The following is an 18,050-nucleotide window of genomic DNA, read 5'->3' as shown; positions in this document are numbered from 1 at the left end:
CGAATCCAGCGCTTCACCTTCCCCTTGGGGGGCAAACTTCAGGTCAGAGATTAATCCCTTCGCCACTCCTGGTCTGGTCTGAGGCCAGATCTGGTGGCAGTTCAGCGCCCCATAAGCCATTTGAAGGGCCCTTTTCCACTCGAGAGGCCTGACAGGGGCACCCAACAACCCCCTCAGCGCCCGGGGGGCCGCGGCGGGGCGGCCCGCCAGCAACCCCTGAGGGGGAACCGGCGGAGAACCGCGGCCTCCCCGGGCCTCCAGCACCACACGGCGGCGACCCCTGGCGGCCCCGGGCCGGGGCGGAGCGGGGCGGCGGGGCCGGGGCGGAGCGGGGCGGCGCCGGGGCCGCTCGCTGCCTCAGCGCCGGGGGCGGGCGGCGCGGCTCGGCTCGGCGGGCTGCGGGGTGATGGAGCCGCGGGCCCTCGCCCCGCCACGCAGCGCCCGCTGAGGCCCGGCCGCCGCCACCGGCAGCGTCCCCGGGGAAATGGCCACCGAGCCCCCGCGGCCGGCGGAGGAGGCCGAGGCCCAGCCGCCGCTCGGCGCCGCCCCGGGCCCGGCGGCGGCGGCTGTGGAGGGCGGCGGGCGGCGGCGGGGGCTGAACGGCTGCGTGCCGCTGTCGCACCAGGTGGCCGGGCACATGTACGGCAAGGATAAAGGCGGTGAGCGGCGGCCGGCCGGGCCGGGAGGCGGCGGAGGGGGGCCCGGGGAGGGGGCGGGAGGCGTTGTGTAAGCGGGGGAGCGGCTGCACGGCGGTGCTGAGGGGACGCCGGGCTCCTGCCAGCCGCCCCCGGCCCGGCTTCGGCTCCTCAGCCGCCTCGGAGCGGGGGCTGAGGTGGCTGAGGCGGGGTGCGCGCCCCCCGGGTGCTGTGGCTGAGGAGCTGAGGCGTCTGCCTGCTGCCAGGCGCTGCTCGGCAAGTGCCTGCTGTGGGCTGCGAAGAGAAGGGAGAACTCGGTCGTTGCTCGCTTATCTGGTGACAGGAGCAAGCCCCAGGCGTCAGCTCGTAATGTCCGGTGGCACTGGGGTAGAGCTGTGAGGGTCCGAAGGGATCGTCAAGCTCCTCTACCTGCTTATGGTGAGGATGTAGCATTCCTGAAGCTCCTCCCCCCGGCCTTTAATTTTTATTTTAATTTCAGGTTGAGGATTGAGGTCTTCCCATAAAGGTTCCTTTCAGCATAGGCAGTGGTCAGTGCCTTGCGAGGGGCCTCAGCACAGCTAATGTTGCCAAAGGTTGTTGTTATGGCCCTTCCAAGCCATCGGGTTTGGTATAATGCCTGCCTCTGAGCTGAGTGTGAGGTACACATCATTCAGTGCTCATGGTGACCTTCTAGAATAGCTGTGAGGAGTAAAAGGAGTAAAGCTGCCTTCAAACCCTGGCCGTAGGAGCTGCCTCTGCTGAACAAGCCAAAGACTGAACCTCCTGCCCCTTCAGCCAGCAGTAGATGGAATTGCAACACGAATGGCACCGGGAGTTTGTCTTATCTGGAGCTTCATGGCATGTCTTGCTGCTGATTATCTCTGCAGCAGAGTAATTCTTGCCCCCTGTCCCCGCTGCCACCGAGGCAATAAAACGTCAAGGAGGCACATTGGGTCCTTGGAGCTGTACGTCGGCCTCGTTGCTCATGGTTTGTAATATGGGGTGAGGTCAGGCAAGGAAGGGTCACCTTCAGGGAGAGTCTCACCTTTGGCACGTCAGTTGTTATCAGAGTTCCATCAACTGAATCTTTGTCACCTGGGTGATACACCATCTCTCCTGTGGGTGCTGATCAAACGGGTTAGGTAACACCAGATCCATTAGATCGAAGGAGCAGGGCTAACATTTTCCTGTAGGGGTACTGCTGCTGTCGATCTCTTCTTAGAAACTTGAGTTTTACCTTTAAGTGAAGACCGAGGCTGCTCTGTGGTACTCACAGTTCTCTCATTTTTGTAACTGAATCTTCCCATTTTATTTCTTTACGGATATTGTTTGTAGGAGTACAGGCAGTTGAGATGCTAAAGATACAGGGTCATGTATAATTCTGCAGTGCTGATCCCTGTGGTGTCTTTGTTATGAAGCGAGTGGCCAGATGTGTGGATATATGTAGTTACTAATAGCTCTGGTAAGGAATGTCACAGACAATATGCGCACCAGGATCTGTGATAATTTTAAGTCTGTGTGAGGAGACCAGCATGTCTTGTACCTTCTCCATTGCCTTTTCTGCCTTTTCCTACAGTAGTCACCCTTCCTGCTGTTTTCCATTCTACCCTTTCCTACCTCATTAAACCTCGAGCATTTTAAAAGCCTAAAATTATAAATGCAGTGCTTCTTTTTATGTGGATGCCTCCGTTGCTATGCACAAAACATTGCAAATGCACCTTGAAGGATGTACCCCGCTGGTGCTAGTGTCTGAGCTGTCTGCTGATTCAAGCTCAGAACCTTCCTTGTTCTGCCAAGCTTCCTCCTGCGTGTCACTGCTGTCCTCTGGGCTTGGCTTCCCTTCTGTGCCCACATACAGACATAGAAAGGACTTGAAGTAATTTTTTTTTTGGTTAAAGTGCACATTAAGATGTCTTTGTCACCAGCTTCTCTTCCTTTCTAATAACCTTTCCCTTTTCCCTTTGCTTCCTGTGGCTGTCACTGCTGTGCAAAGACAGGGCTCTAGTGGTCTCCTTGCACGGACACGTATCACTCTGGCTTCTGGGCGCTGGGTTAGACCTTTAGGCGAATGCTCTGTTCAATAGTGCTTTCCCCCAAAGACAGTAAATCGTGTGGCCTTGGGTTGTGGCTTTTTTCCATGGACAGGTAGAAAGAGACAGGAGCTGAGGAGATGCACTACTTTTTAGAGCGTGTTTGTGCAAAATGGGTGAAGCACGTGGATTGAATTTTTTTTTTTAAACGCACATGCATCTATATTGGTTATGTTTGCTGTAGATAAGAGCTTTGGTATGCTAGCAAGCTTTGCATGCAAAGCCACTGATAAACGTTTTTGAGATATTTCAGAATATTTATTTGGGTATGGTTCTGCTGCTTATTCAGAAACACTAAATTGCTAATTCATTTATTAAAACAAAGCCTATCCCTGTGCATGCAGGAAAAAAAAGAAAGTAGGAATCCTAAAACAAAGTCAGGATGGATGTCCTGATGTTAGTGTGATCTGCAGGTGATGTTATCTCATGTGGTAGATCAGAAGAAGCTTATGGAGTGTTCATCTTTATGGTGAGTGCTAAAACATGAGTCCTTGTTTTCCAGCCTGCCTTTGTCCCAATGCAGGGTAGGTGCTCTGTTCTGTCAAGAAATCCAGAGTATGAGGGGATTCAGACTACGTCAGGCTGTGTTAATCTCTTCAAATAATAAATCTTGTCATCCATCTTGATCCACAGTGTGGTGTTCTGGTGGAAAGTACTTACTGTAACTTGGCGTGAAAGCCCAGGTTTCAGCCCAGTAGCATATGGGTTCTACCTGTAGGAATGTTTGCCTGGTCTTTGTACCTTGTAGGCTGCCCACTTGTCTTATCACCAGTGCCAACATGCAGGCTTTAAGGAGTGCTATAAAACCTTCTTTAATGTTGTGATCGCTAGTAATTCACTCAAAACACATCATTCAGAAACTTTATGCACCCTGCTAAGTGCTTTCCAGCACATGTAAAAGGGTACGGGGAGGGCAGGGGGAAGCTGCTGTGTCTTGAAGATGTGGTAGTTGGCATGGCACGGTAATATTTTTATCTAGTCTGGAAAGTATATTAAAAAAAAAAAAATCCAGCATTTAGCAAGCAGCTTGACTCGAGAGTTGTTTTACACAAATTTTTAAAACCACTCTTTGTTTGTTGGCACGGCCAACTAATGAAACAACTTCACAAAGTCTGGTGGTTGTTTTACAGTAAGTATTTTGGGCTCTAAAGATTTTGTTTAGTTTCCAAGTCTGCACAACAGAGCCCATTCAGAGATTATGCTTTCCGAAAGGTGAAAACACAATTGCTGTTACAACTGCAGACTGTTTTTGGGTCACAAAGTTCCTGGCTTGTTCTGCTGCTGCTTCTCCTCAAGTGGTGAGCTGAAGATGGAACGTATTTTGGATACAGCTGACATATTTTTGTCTTCCTTTTAAACAAAATAAATTACTATATGAAAAACTATGAATAAATCCAAGGAGAAAATTTCTGTTCTAGAAGTTTTTTGTTTGTTTGTTTGTTTTTTCATTTTCCCCTGTAACTGGTAATTTGAAACTTAGAGCATGGTTCATAGAGATGCAATTACTTTTCTCCATTGCTGTCCATATCCATCTTTGGAGCACCCTCGGATATTAAGGAGAGTTTCTCATGCGGCTACTCAGCAGTACTGCTGACTGCAGAGTCGCTAAGGCTGTTTGGGGAGGATATTTTGCTTTTTGGGGGACACGATGGAAGTGGTTGCCAGCTGAGATGAAACTCTGCATTGTGTCATAATTATGGGTGATACAAATAGAAGTATATAATTAGCATGAAGTGCTATAAGGGTGTTACCTCTAGCAATGCAGAAGTGCTCTTTCAATGCAGCTTGTATAGAAATATGTCTGCAGGCCATATATTTCTACTTCAGCTTGTGAAAAAAGTGTTAAACTTGGGACTACATCCTTTATCTTCAGCTTCTTAACACTGTTGGAAAAAACAACTTATCAGTTATTTAAAAAGGGAGTGTCTGTGTAGTCTTCCGTAGCGAAATGAATGTGTTTTTTTGGGCGGAACTTTTCTCATCAAATCCCAGTGCTGTTGTTGGTCTTGAGCAGAATTAGACCCAGGAAACCATCTGATGGGTAGAAGAAGAGCAAGCAAACCTCTGCTAAGGGTTTTGTATAGCAGCTGGCAAGTTCTCCTCTACCGTGTGTACTGAAAACAGTGGAACTGAACAAATAGCTGTCCCTGATGTGTACTTGATATTTTTGAAAAAAATAAAAGTTCTCTCTTAAAAACTCGGCCCTGAAGGAAATGCTTCTCTTCTAGGTATACTGCAGCATCCAGACGGGACTGTCCTGAAGCAGCTGCAGCCACCACCTCGAGGTCCCAGGGAGCAGGAGTTCTACAACAAGGTGAGGGTCCTGCATAGCAGAGGGAGCTGCCTCGCTAAAGGTGGAGTGACGGCTGGTGTTCAGGTCACAGTATGTCATTACTGTCGCCGTTGTAAAGGCGTAGGGTGAATATCTGAATGGTACATCACTGACAGTCTTGTCCCAGTATCTGCAAGCTTTCTAGAACTGTCTCCTCCTTGAGTATCTGTCCCCGTGCCAGGCCTACTTAACTCGCAGGATTAAGGCTTGATTATTTGGTCCCGGGACAGGAGGGTTTTCACAACATCTAAGGTTTTATTGGAAAGCCTTGTGTGAGTAAAGGGTGGCATGTGTGATCGCATCAGTTTTCTTTCTCACGTTGGTGAGCATCTCAGAATCGGTTGCTTGTCATCTTAGTGTCTTACACATCCATGTAGTGTGGTCTATTGCTACAAGTATTGCTCTGTTTACTGTGTTAAAACTCATCTCCTTTAAAACATCAATAAAAAGTGCAGTTCTCCGGTTTTAACTTTAGTTTGTTGTATTTTCATTGTGAACCAAACCCATTGCTCACTTCCAGTTTGATTTCTCGGTCACTTGAATAGCACAAACCAGGAGGGCTGTCAATGGTTGTCTTACTTGAAGGTAAACTGTTTCGGGGGTCTCTTTCCCTTAATGGCTACCTGCGCATCATAGTCTGCCACATGCTTTTCCATATCGTCTTGATCTGTTATCCCTTTCCGTGGCTTACTGAGTACTGCAGAAATCTTCATGCAAGATGGCAGAGGAGTCTTGAGACTATTTTGTTGTTGTTGTTTGGGTTTATTTGAAAAGTATTAATTTAATCTACCAAAAGATGTTGCATATTTTGCAGAAACGTCTCACATAAAACTGACTAAACAACGAACTCCAAGCTAACCATGTGTTTGCATACTAGCATTACTTCGTAATTCTCGTGATAGGACTGCTAGACAAAACAACAGCTCTTGAGTTAGTAGGAGCTCAGCGGGAGCCAGTTAAACCCAAAAGTAAATATTTCTCTGAGGTTTCACAGGGGCTGTCGTTTAGGTGAGGTTAAGAATGATACAAGCCAGGCTGAGCAGTATCTCTTCACTAGAAAAGAAAGCTTGAACCGACTCCTTTGAGTACCAGGTTACTTGATCTTCTGGGAACTCCTCGTTCCCAGTAACGTACTCTTGCTGTCTAAAGCCAGAGGGTAAGAGGAGTAAGCTTGGCTGTTGCTTAGATGTTAACTTTTCACAAGTTTATCGCTTTGCCTGCTGCTCTACTCATGGGAAAAGCTGTGAGCAAGAACCTGGGTGAAATCGTTTGTGTCAGTGCCCTTGTGACTAGACCCTGTCGCAGTGGAAGAAGGCAGGTCTCGATTGTACCAAGAGCAACAACACAAACTCCAGTGATATCTTCTGGGGCCTTGCCAAGTCACTCTTGATGCTGATTTTTTTTTTTTGGTTACAAGCCACTTGGGAAAAAAGGGGCTTGGCCATTCCTGAAGAATTATGGAGAAGGGGAAAGTCGTATAGCAATTACTTGTGTGGGGACTAGACTGCCTTTTTGTGGCAGATAGGAGGGGGAGAAAGTGCATGTATCTGGATAGGTGAAAGTACAGGAGAAAGGTCTTGGGGTTTTGTTGCTCCTCAATGATTAACTGCTATCATGTTTGCTCACAGGAAGAATCACATGATGCAGGTGTAGACACCTAAGCACCCCATATGTCTGTTACAAGGCGAGGTTTACTGCAGGTCGTGAGGTTCACCCAAAGGTACGCAGTTTCACAGAGAGCTTGAGCTGTGGCAATAGCTCATCGCTGCCAAGAGGGAAGGGCCTTTCTTCCCATATTGCCATTCACCTTGTGCTGTGCTGGTGCTTCTCAGCCATGGAGGAGCTCTGTTGACTTATTAAAAAGTCAGCAACGCTTCCTCATGTTGGAAGCCTTCTGTCAGTTGAGTGATTAAACTGATAAGCAGTGGGAACAACAGCAAGACTGCCCCATTTTGGTGACTGAGCTCACTGCATCTTCTGATCTACAAAGAGACATAGCACCTTGGGATAGGCTAGTGCACCTCCAGAGAACAGGGGAAGGAGAATTTTGCTGCTCCTTGAGACAAGGGGTTGTTTACAAGGCAGTTGGGAAGAGAAGATGATGAGAAATAGTGCAGAAATCCAGCAACGGTGCTTCTGGATAGATGTACGATAGGGCTGTCTTCTGGATGCAGGTGGAATAGAAGTAGTTTTGAGGCAGAAGACTAAATCTTTCTGGATCCTGGCAAGACTTTCGGTGCAGATGAGCAACAAAGTCAGCATATTCTGCGAGGACAAAGCTGGAGTGGATCTGAAGGCTGTTCCTAAGGTTTTCTCCGATGGAGCCTTCATCAGATGTATTTGTTACACCATGAAGTGTGTGAAGACTGAGGAATCCCAGACTGTCACTCAGCCAGGACTAGACAGCAAGCGTGTTAAGATCAAGCCAGAAGGTGACTCCTTAGTGTATGCAGGTTAATCAAGATGTTTTTTTCATTCCTGCACCCCTGTCTTCATAAGCACTTTTAACTATTTTGCATGTATTGATATTACCAGTTATTCCGTACCTGGGCAAGAAACAAGGCCTTCTTCACTTACGGGCCAGGCAAAGGTCCTCAGCTGAAGCAGCTGAGCGCCGATGTGGTTCATGGTAGCAGGAAGATGTGTGTGTCTTGGTTTCTGCACATGTCAGCCGGAGAGCAGCTATTGCAGGTCTGAGGCAGAAGTGTCTTCAATAACCAGCGGTGACTGGCAGTGTGCTGGTGAGTGCTTGCGGGCTGAAGGTTGCAAGGGGTGTGTCACAACAGCAGACAAGTTTGAATTATGGCCCTGATAATTTTAACCTGATAACAGGCTGGTGTCAGGTAGATATTGTCTTTATCTGGACAAGATGGTCCGAACTGCTGGATTGGCCTTCTGCTGGCTGTCTTGTGAACACGACAGAGGGCCATAGCCTGCGTGAGCAGATCACCAGAAATTTGCTTCCCCATCGTGGACAAATGATGGGTGTTTCCTACAGAGCACAAAGCAGGGTGCTATTCCTAGTAGCAATTTCTACTCAGACTGTCACAGAATCACAGAATTGTCTAGGTTGGTAGAGACCTCAAGATCATCGAGTCCAACCTCTGACCTAAAGTGAGTCATTAGCTCACTTTTCTATTTTCCAGATACAATACCTTCAGTTTAGCAGTTTATAAGAAAAAAAAAAAAGGCAAACTTCTAAATACTTCTAAATACTTCTTTGCTTCTTTCTTACAAGATTGTTTTACCACTACAACAGCATGTGATATCCTCTACTGATGGGAGAAACGGCTTTTCATGATTCTCTGTTATAAGGGAGGGGAAAAAGTGGAGTAAACAAGGTTATCATGGGTTGCTTCTATGATAAAATGGAGTGGAATAATAAGGTGTTTGTAGCCATTGTTAATAACTTGCTATGTATAGTAATCTTAACTTAGTGTTGGAGTGTGACTTCCCAGTGGTAACGTCCACTTTCTATTGATTCTGTAAATATGAATAGTTATCAAATTAAAATAATAATGTTTTAGCTTTGTTTCTGCAAACTCCCTTCCTAAACCTGAGGGCATGAACTTGGTATAAACACAGGCTGTGTAACCGTGAAGTGTTCTACCAGGTCTTCTAATACCCTTATCTGATTAAAAAGTTGGACTTTTTAAACCTTGAATAGCTACAAAATACTTTGTTTTCAGTAGATATGAGCAGCGAGAGCAGGAAAAGGAGTTGATGTAGAAGGGTTGTGGTTTTTTAAGGACTATCTACGCTGATGATCAGTTGTTTCCATCTAATGGAAATACTCGGTGAGGATGTGTAGGCGGAGGCACCGCGAAGGACTGCTTTTAAAGGAGTTTCAGGAGGGAGCAGGGATGTGGAAACACGAAAATAGTGATGTTTGAAAATGCCGTGTAATACCTTATGTATATATTATGTTTCCATTAAAGAAAATAAATTGCTGCAAGGCAGTATGTGTTTATGGTAGGCTGCCTACACATGCATACTAAGAAATCCATAAAAGCATGCTGCTTCTCAGTCCGTTTTGGTTTTTAACTTCACCCTGCCTTATGCCAGGGCAGACGCGTACATGCTGAAGCAGCCTGATTCAATCCAGCAGTGTCAGGAGAGGGAAGAAGCCCATCAGCCCTCCTACAGTCAGCTCTTCTGGCAGATGAGCTGGGAGCTGGGAGAAAAGCATCCTTTGGAAGGAAAGGTCAGCACAGCCTCTGGAAGAGGTAAAACCTTTGTGCTTTACAGGGTACAGAGCTTGTCTCAACCATACCAGGCTGGACCTACGAGCACCGTGTGCTAACGTAACAATCTCTTCCTATTTAAGAGCTCTCCTGTTCAGCAGAGGGTTTTTCTTAATTTGTCACGTCAAGAATGTAGCTTTGCAGAAACCACTGTCCTGTTGGTGCCCTGCAGAGGGGGAGGAAGCTGGAATGTCATGCTTTAAATAGGACAGCTGCTTTTGTGGGCACAAAAGGATGGAGCTTAGGCTGCAAATATTTAAAACTAAGGAAGAGAATTTACAGTTGTTGAAGCTGGCTTCCCAGCTACGGTTTCCTCCAAGCTCTGTGTTCAGCAGGAAGAGACAGAGGGTTTCTCTTCTTGCATTCAGCAAGCCAGCAGAAGGTTGGTGGGCCATTAGGAATGATGGCACTTTCAATTCTGATTTCTGGCAGTTGCTTCACGGGGCTGTAAAAGCTCTGTTAGTACGTGTACCTGTTCTGAGCGTGGCATATTGACGTTTTAAAGGTTGGTAATTCACTAGCTAATAAACTGGGATTTTATGCTTGACAGATCAATAAATGTCCCCATAAGCTTTTATTTGAATTGCCCTTTTGCTCTCCTGCAGTGACTGCGTGATGTTTGGGGTGCATGAAGTACTCCTTCCCCCCTCATCCTGCCTGCTGAAAACTGTCCTCTCTGAGAAACTTCTTGCAGCATGGACAACTTCCAACAGTTAGCATTTTTTTTCCCTCTTTGCTAGTGGCTGCGTGTCAGAATTGTCATAGCTGGTGCTCGTGTTGTTGCCAAATCATGGCTCCAGATAGCATACCTGCAATACTAGTAACGTTTCCAAGGCTGTTGTGAGGTGAGTCTTACCCAGATTCTCAGATACCCTTGTCCCAGAGGGCACGTTTCTGATTTTGGGGGTTGGAGTGAAAAGGCAGATGGGGTTCTCCCTGTCCCAGCTCAGCTCTGGCAACCGCCTACCTCTGCCTGAGTGCTTGAGAGCCGAGAGCTGATTAACCCCACGTAGCGTTGGGAAAAGATAATTGGGCTTGTCATTTGGCCCTTCTGGAGAACAGTTCTTCTCCCGCTACCAGTTACTGCCGGCTCTGCTAACTGCTCTAGCAGTACGCGGAAAGTTCAGGGTTCGAGCCCTGCTGACATATTACATGAATGCAAGGAAGCTGTTCCCGCTGTAGATAGTAGAAATTGTTTTTCGCTCTTGTTACATGTCTGGAAAACAAAGCCAGGATGTAGGAGACGCAAATAACTCCAGCATGTAAAAGAGATTTAGGTTAGGTGAGAGTCAGGCGCTTGAAAGCTAGGAAGTAATGGTTGCATGGTCGCCCGCACGATTGTTGTTGTGAACTTGTGTTGGATGCATTATAATGCAACTTTCAATAGGGTGATGACCCGTCTTTTTGTTTTCTTTCCCCTAAAGAGCTTACCCGTTTTACAACCTGTACATGGGGCAGAATGAAAATTGTTTGTGCAGCTTGTGTTGTCCCTCTTGCAGCAGTTAGTCTTTGACTTTGTGACCAGAGGAGAACGGGCGTGTTAGAGAATCACCACTTAGATTAACATTCCTTGTGCTCCTGTGGGTACAGAGAAGAAAAGGGCAGGAAGTATGCCTGTTTGGACCATTATCAATACTTTTATCCTTGTTTTATTTCATTCTCTATAACCTGTTATTGCTTTTGTGCCACAGCTATTCATGAGCTTGATGCTTTCTTTTTAATTTTTTTTTCCTTTTTGCATCATCTGATTTTAATTGGTATTCGAGCAGCTTCAGGCAGTGCAGAAGACTTCTAGTGACTTCCCTCCCCCTCCATGGCATCAAATCAAGCCAGCAGCCTGAAAGATGTGTTTTGGCCTGGAAGCTTTTGCACAGAGTTGCAAGAACTGACTCATAAGGCTCAGCCCTCTTTCAGCCTATATAGCACAAATCACGATAAGCAGCCTGTGTTCTGTAAACTGTTCTCTGCTAGTGACAGAAGACAACAGGGATCAGGGAGGGAAGGCGCGTCTTGCTTCAGGATGAATTACCCTATTTTATAAACTCAGCTAACTGGTTTTATAGTCGTGATTTAGATGATTATTCTTGACTGAAAAAGGAGTGGATGATGGCCATAGTGCTGCTGTTGTGTACTAAAATATCCTTATCCTGTGATCAAGTCTCCAGCTAAGGTTCTGAGTTTAAGTCTTGTATGGACAAAGCTTCAAGAAATAGGATGCACCCTTCTCTTAAACATCTCATATGGGGGATGCAGTGCCTTGCCCGAACCTTTCCTTACTCCTGTTCCCAGAGCTGTAGCTCGATACCCTGAAATGTTGGCGTTTGCTGTGTCTCGTTCTGGGACGTCAATGTCTGCTGCATCCCCAGAAGAGGTAGTGGCACTGCAGTGACTCAAGTTGTCTGCTTGCAAACATAATGAGTGCGCTCTGATACACTCCCTGTCTGCCCCCATCATCGTTCCTCCTGCTGAGAAAATGCTCAGGAGGGATTTGTTGCATTGGGGATATAAGCAAATTGAAGTTCCCAAACCAGTGTGTGAAACTGTCTTGTGCTCTGTACTTAAAACCACAAGCCTAGACAGAAGTATTGTAATAAAGGGAAGGACATGCAGTACTCCTCAGCTAATGAGAAGAAAATGACTTTGTGACCAAATTGTGAAATACTTACTGCTTGTATTTGTGTATTTTTTAAATTAGGAGTAGTCTAAGGAGAATGAAGGATGAGGTCTAATAATCTGCTGAGTTCTTCTACTGTCCTATAAGCGCTCAGATTTTTTTTGTACTTCAGGTCACTATTAAATGACTTAAAGCCTGCTGTACCAGGACAATAAGGCTTAAATTTGTGGCAATTTTTTTTGTGATTCTTGTACCGTGCGGCAAAAACAAGTTTGGGAGAACCACGCTCTGCGGTAGAAAATTACCCTAAAGAGTCCGCTGGGCATCTGTTTGCTGTGTTCCTTGTACATTGTGTGCCACAATAATCTACAGTCCCCTTTAATAAATCGAAGAAAAGCCTGTAAAAGGAGGCAGTCAAAGGCCATTGCTGCAATTTGGTGCTAGCAGGGAACTACTGGGTGGAGTTGGTAACAGACCAGGTTGCCTACAGTCCATGCTGTGCAAGCATGCAGGAAAAAAACAATCCCGTTGTCTTATAAACCTGATTTTGAGGAAAATTCCTTTCCAAGAGCAGATCCTGCTGAAAATGAAGCAAAAATAAAGGGTTTTAATGGGCACGTCCATGGAATGTTAAATTGGGTTAAGTTACACTACAGTGCCCTTGCTATGCTAGAGGGTAATGCAAGCACTAACTTTCAGACTGAATCAAGTTTCAGTTCATTTATGATGGTAAGTATTTAAAAATCAGGATGAAGCTCTAAAGGTGTGTTGTAGTTAGGCAGAAAATACAGCAGTTGATGCATCACAGGCTTATTTCCAAAAAAGATGTGGTTGGTAAGCTGCTGGTATGGTGTTCATCATCATCCAGGTACCAGGTTAACCATCAGTAAACTGAAAAGTCCATTTGGCATGATGTTGAATGTCTTGCTGTGCGTGTAACGTGCTTGGTGAAATTCCTCCAATGTCCCATACTTAGGGAGCAAGGTGGTAGTAATTATTTTTTCAGCTTTTGTGTGTTTATTTTCTTCTAATGTGTGTATGTGAGTGTGTGTATATGTGTGAATATATATATAAAAATATAAAAAACCAAACCTCTCCCTGAAGACAAAGCAAAGTGAATGACTTGACTCGCCATGCCCAAGTGTAACATTTCCCTTCCCCAGATTTGTTTTTCTCCTGTGCCTGCCTGGAGCAGACTATGCCCAAAGGCGTGCTAAGGTTTTTTAGTGTTATTACTGTGCCTGTAGCTGGTTCTGTAATTTCCAGTTGTGCTCAGGGCATGTGGGTGTGGGACTCCAAAGGGTTACTTATTCAAGGCAACCAAAAAAATGCCTCCAGCTATTACAAAACAGCTACTCGGATGTTAGTAAAATAGCTTAGATGACTAAAATTATCAAAATTTCATCAAGCACCACTGGATGTTCTCAAGGGAAGACAAAGATGTGGCTTTAAGTGTTTCGGGAGTGTTGGTGGCAGAACGTACCTGGAAGGCAGTTTCAGCAGGGTGCCTTGGCCTGACACCTTCTCAGTGAGCGAAACAGACTGGGATCAGCTGGATGCTAACACCGCCAGGCTCAGGTTGGTTTAAGCTACCATGAAACTGCACCTTGAGGGTAATGCTGCAGTACATTCTTTGTGAGAGCTGCCTCTCGCAGCACTGGAAAAGAAAAATCCAACTCGTGTCTGTCAGGACTTGTCTTCCCTTTCCGTCTCTTTGAAATGCAAAATGAAGTTTTGCCTATATAACTGCTTCAGGGTTCCTCCCACCCCTTGTTCTCTCTTGCAGCCTAGCTTGAATCTTCAGATTCAGTGCTTTCCAGAAACAAAGGGTAGTGCTTATTAATGGTCACAGAAAGTGGGACAGTGGTCGTGGCTGATTTCTCTTTTTATCCCATTTTTCTACCATTTTACTTTTCTGTCAATAGTTCCAGTGATAATTCAAACTCAGAAATAGTTGGAGTTGGTTCAAAACATCTTCTTGGAGCAGAAAGTTCGTGTGGAAACAGTTTAGCTGTTGCCCTTTCTCAGCTTGGTTTTACATCTATGAGGATCTCAAGGTAGTGGTTTCTGACCAGGTCAGTATCTTTCTTCCCTGAACACGCAAAGCAGCGGTCACGTTGCACCACTTGGAGCGTTGCTGTAACAGAGCTGTTATTTTCATGCAATAGTTGTACAGATAGATGAGAACTGGCTGTACTGTATTTCTTTGAGGAAGGTATGGACTAGCAAAGGGACTTGACTTTTTGCTGGATTTCTCTGACCGCTGATGGCTTGACTTTTTGCAGTGGGTGACTTGAGGACAGCGTCACTACAGCGCTGTCGGGTGGACAGTAAGTGCTGCTGAACTAAGAAGGAAGAGTAGGGGGAGAAGAAGTGTTTAGTGTGTTAAAATTGTAACTTCCTTATCAGATGACCAGCTAGGCTATGTTCTCCTTAGTTTGGCGGAGAGTACCAAGCACAAGCATGATGCTTCTGTCTCTGTTGTATGTACAAATACATAAACCAAACTTAGGTTCTGGAATAGCAAACTTCACCTGCAATTTGTCTGGTGTTGTTGAATTAGATTCAACTTAGGAGTCTCTTGACTTACTCAGAAGGCTGCTTAGCAGGTGTCCATGCTGTTGATACAATTATAATCATCTACACTTTCCTGGGTATCTTCTTCAAGAGTGCACTTTTTAAAAAAATAAAAAATAAATCTGATTATGGTGCCAGGCTTGTTGCACATCCTGACAGAAGAATTATCTTTGGCTTCAAAGAGCCCTCAAGTGGATTGGAGATTCCAGCTTCCTACAGAGCTGAGGCTGGGCATCACATCTGCCTGCGTTCCTGAGTTGTTGTGAACCTAGGAGAGGCGGAAGGGCAGGAGGAAGCTCAGTTCTGTGGCAAGAGGTTTGTGATGAAACATCATCCCTACTTTGTGATTTGGACTGAGAACTTCCTGATGCCCACCACCCTGCTCTGTGCCCAGCTGGGTGGCTTCCAGCAGCTGCAGGGTCTGTGTGGGGGTAAAGCAAATAACTTAAACTTGTTTTCTTGTTATTTTTTTGTTGCCTGGGAGTCTTGTGGGATGAAAGATGAGATGGGAGTTTGCTGTCTCGTGAAGAGGGAAGCGGCCCTTTGGTGCTTGTGATGGGGTGGGGTGGAGTGCCTGCTTGCGTCTTCCAAATATTTCCTGCCTTGCTTCTGAAGTACGTGGCTGTGGGAAAGGAAGGGGGTCTAGACGATCTGTCCCTACCCAGCTTATCTCTGGCTGTTTTGGAGATCTTGCTGCTTGTGGCATCCGCTGCTCTTTGCTCACAGCCCTGCATGGGGTTTGTTGGGCGCTGCTGCTGGTGGTTGTGCCCGACTGCTGCCTTCTGGCTGCTGCTGCTGAAGGTCTGAAGCTCTGCCACATCCTCGGAAATGGGTCAGGGTTTGCTTCTCCTCTTGTGAGGATAATTCCATGCCTCAGGCTGCAAATCTCGCTAGGGTCAGCCCAATTTTGACTATATAAAACATGTGGAAGTGGATAAAATAGGACCTGCTCTTTTTTTGGCATTGCTAGAAAATGTCTGGTTTGATAAACATCGCCAAATAAGTATCTCTTGGGGAGATGTCAAAGCTTACTTTCACAGCCTTGATTTTTTGGAAGCTAAGATGGCCAGCTCCTTTCTGTAACTTTTTTTTTTTTCCCCTGACTCCTGGGAGGAGGACAGAATTGGTGCAGGTGTACGCCATTCTTATTTGAAAATTCATCTGCATGATCAGACTGTGGAAACATAAATATATCCTGAATTGTTTTAAGCTTTTCTAGTCTTTCTGTAGGTATTTTCTATGAGTGACTATCATCTAATGCATAGTGCAGCTATATTTTGGATAGGAAAATAGCAATTCATTACAATAGCATTTAGTACAACAGCATTCGTAAATATTTAACTTTCTGAATTACTCTGGTATCAGATTTTTTTTTGGATATAAACAGAGCTGGCCCAACTCCAGTCATATTTGTGGAAAGAAATACTGCAGACAAGTCAAAACATGATGGTACTACTTTGAAAAAGAAGCAAGCTTTCTGAGTTGTAAAGCTGTGCAGTTATGAATTGCTCAGGGCAGAGCTGCTGCTAGAACCTCAGCTTTTTTGGCCCTCGTACTTGCCTGGGATAACTGGGCGGTGTAGGAGTCTGGAGGGAAATGCTCACACACTCAGGTAATTAAAGTCTGTGATATAATGTGTACACGCAGGGAGACAGAGTTAAGGTTGCACTATCATCTGTAAATCTTGTATTTGCTAATTGGAGTGTGTGGCTTCTCAGCTGTTTGCCACCCAGGAACCCCCTAAGAAATAAGCTGGGAGCTGAGCTCTGCGCCTGCTGCTGGCGGCTGCTTGTGTACCCCGAGGCTCTGCAAGCGACAGCACCACTGCTCAGGGACAGCTTATGGTAACAAGAAAAGGGGATGGTTGGGACTGGCCCAGCATTTCTAGTTTCCTACTCAAATTGCTTTTAAATAAATGCATGTTTTAAAATCTATGTTTTCCAAATCAGCTTTTTTACATACTTGAAGAAATTGCGTTGAAGCTACATTTTCATCAAAGCGGTGTCTTTCCACCAGGACACTTGAAGATGGGTCTGTACTGCCAGAACTAGTTTCCTGTTGAAATTTAAACATTTGCTCTGCCCTCCCTCAGTCATTTCTGTGATTAGCTAGTCTTTACAAAACAAAGGAGAGCGAATGTCATGCTGCTTTAAATATGGAAAAGAACATTCCCATTCTTCCAAGCAGCCCCCCTGTTTGCATTAAAAAACAGATGAATCTGTTTGGATCAGACTTAGCAAAACAAACAGAGTGTACTTTGGATTAAAAACTAAGGGAGGGTGAATTTGCCTCAGAATTAAAACATTCTGAGTAGCTGGAAATTATGACTTCATGGTGTCTATTAGACTATCGAGCTGCCACAGAACATATCTGGGGCATGTTCTTCCTATGAGTTAGCTGCAGTACTTTGTAATGGACATGTTGTGAGCCCTCCAAATGTCAGCATCCTGTTTACTTGCTTTTAAGCCCAGCAGCAACTGCATTTCATGTCTCCAGTTTGTGCTGTTGGAAGAATGCGTCCTGTGATGTGTAGGAGGGATACCTACCCCGGCTGAGCTGACGCCGACTTGTTCTGCAATTCTCGATTTGCTGGACGAAGAGGTCATGTACAGTAAAGCAGAAAGAGCTTAGGTTTTTCAGTGTGTGCTCAAGAAACAGGCCTGTCATTACGTGCAAAACCCAGCAGCTGCTTTTCCGATAAAGGTGGAGTATTGCTAACATAAATGAAAGCACAATGGTTTACTTCTAAAGGTTGTGCCAGGGTAAGTGATAACCTCTTCTCCAGTGAGTTTGCCAGCTCTGTCAGCAGCAATACCTTCCAGGGTATGGGATGTGTGGTTTATTTCTTCTGTAAATTTAGGGTTGTTTTTGTCATATACCCATTTATATTGATCACTCTGAATGACACCTAAACGTGTAGCTTGCTAGTGGGTTGGATGAAACGAGCTGAAATGCCCGTTGTTGCTGGTTTAGCCCCTTTCTAATGAGCAGGAGTGGTTTTCTCCTGTCTAAGAATGATTGTAATTCCTGAAATGTCCGTTTTTGTTGCTTTTGCCCACACCAAATGACTTCCTCTGATCTTCATTATCTGAGTGCTTATTCTTGTTTGACATACAAATACATTACAGGCTGAGATTGAGGTCTGTATTAAGGTCAAAAAAGTGCTTTGTATGTGTTACGTCAAACTTTAAAAGGGAGTTTATTACTGCTTCAGGGAGCAAGATGACTTCTGGAGAGACAGAAGTAATGCACTTAATTCTGTTATGCTGAGGTAATGATACCGAACACTACATTACTGTGACTCTTTCTCCATTTAAAATGCCTTGTATCAGTGTATTAAGGATGGGCTATGTAGAAGATACCTCTTCTGGAGGTTTTTTTTCCTTGTTTGGCCTTGACTTTGGGCTATTACACCCAATTACCTGAACACCTCTGTTGTATCCCACGCCTTGAAATACCCAGAAGCACACTGTTAGTTATTTGCTAAGTCTTTAGCACTGGAACCTACTGTCAGGGTTTCAAAGGTGAGTCACAACAAGAGTTTTTCCTTTTTAATGG

The 18,050-nt window shown here is 45.5% G+C and overlaps 1 protein-coding gene across 1 annotated transcript in view; it reads left to right on the top strand.

Moving 5' to 3' along the window:
• Positions 1-338: 338 nt before the first annotated feature.
• Positions 339-18,050, top strand: part of IPMK (inositol polyphosphate multikinase) — a 40,151-nt gene continuing 22,439 nt past the window's right edge. Inside the window, exons 1-2 of the mRNA XM_027460071.3 lie at positions 339-659; positions 4,954-5,039. Of these exons, the coding sequence (XP_027315872.1) occupies positions 485-659; positions 4,954-5,039 (261 nt within the window). The 5' untranslated portion in view covers positions 339-484. The remainder of the gene's footprint in view (positions 660-4,953; positions 5,040-18,050) is intronic.

The sequence above is a fragment of the Anas platyrhynchos genome, chromosome 6 (genome assembly GCF_047663525.1).
Source record: "Anas platyrhynchos isolate ZD024472 breed Pekin duck chromosome 6, IASCAAS_PekinDuck_T2T, whole genome shotgun sequence".
NCBI lineage: Eukaryota > Metazoa > Chordata > Aves > Anseriformes > Anatidae > Anas > Anas platyrhynchos.
This window is presented reverse-complemented; position numbering and strand designations above follow the sequence as displayed.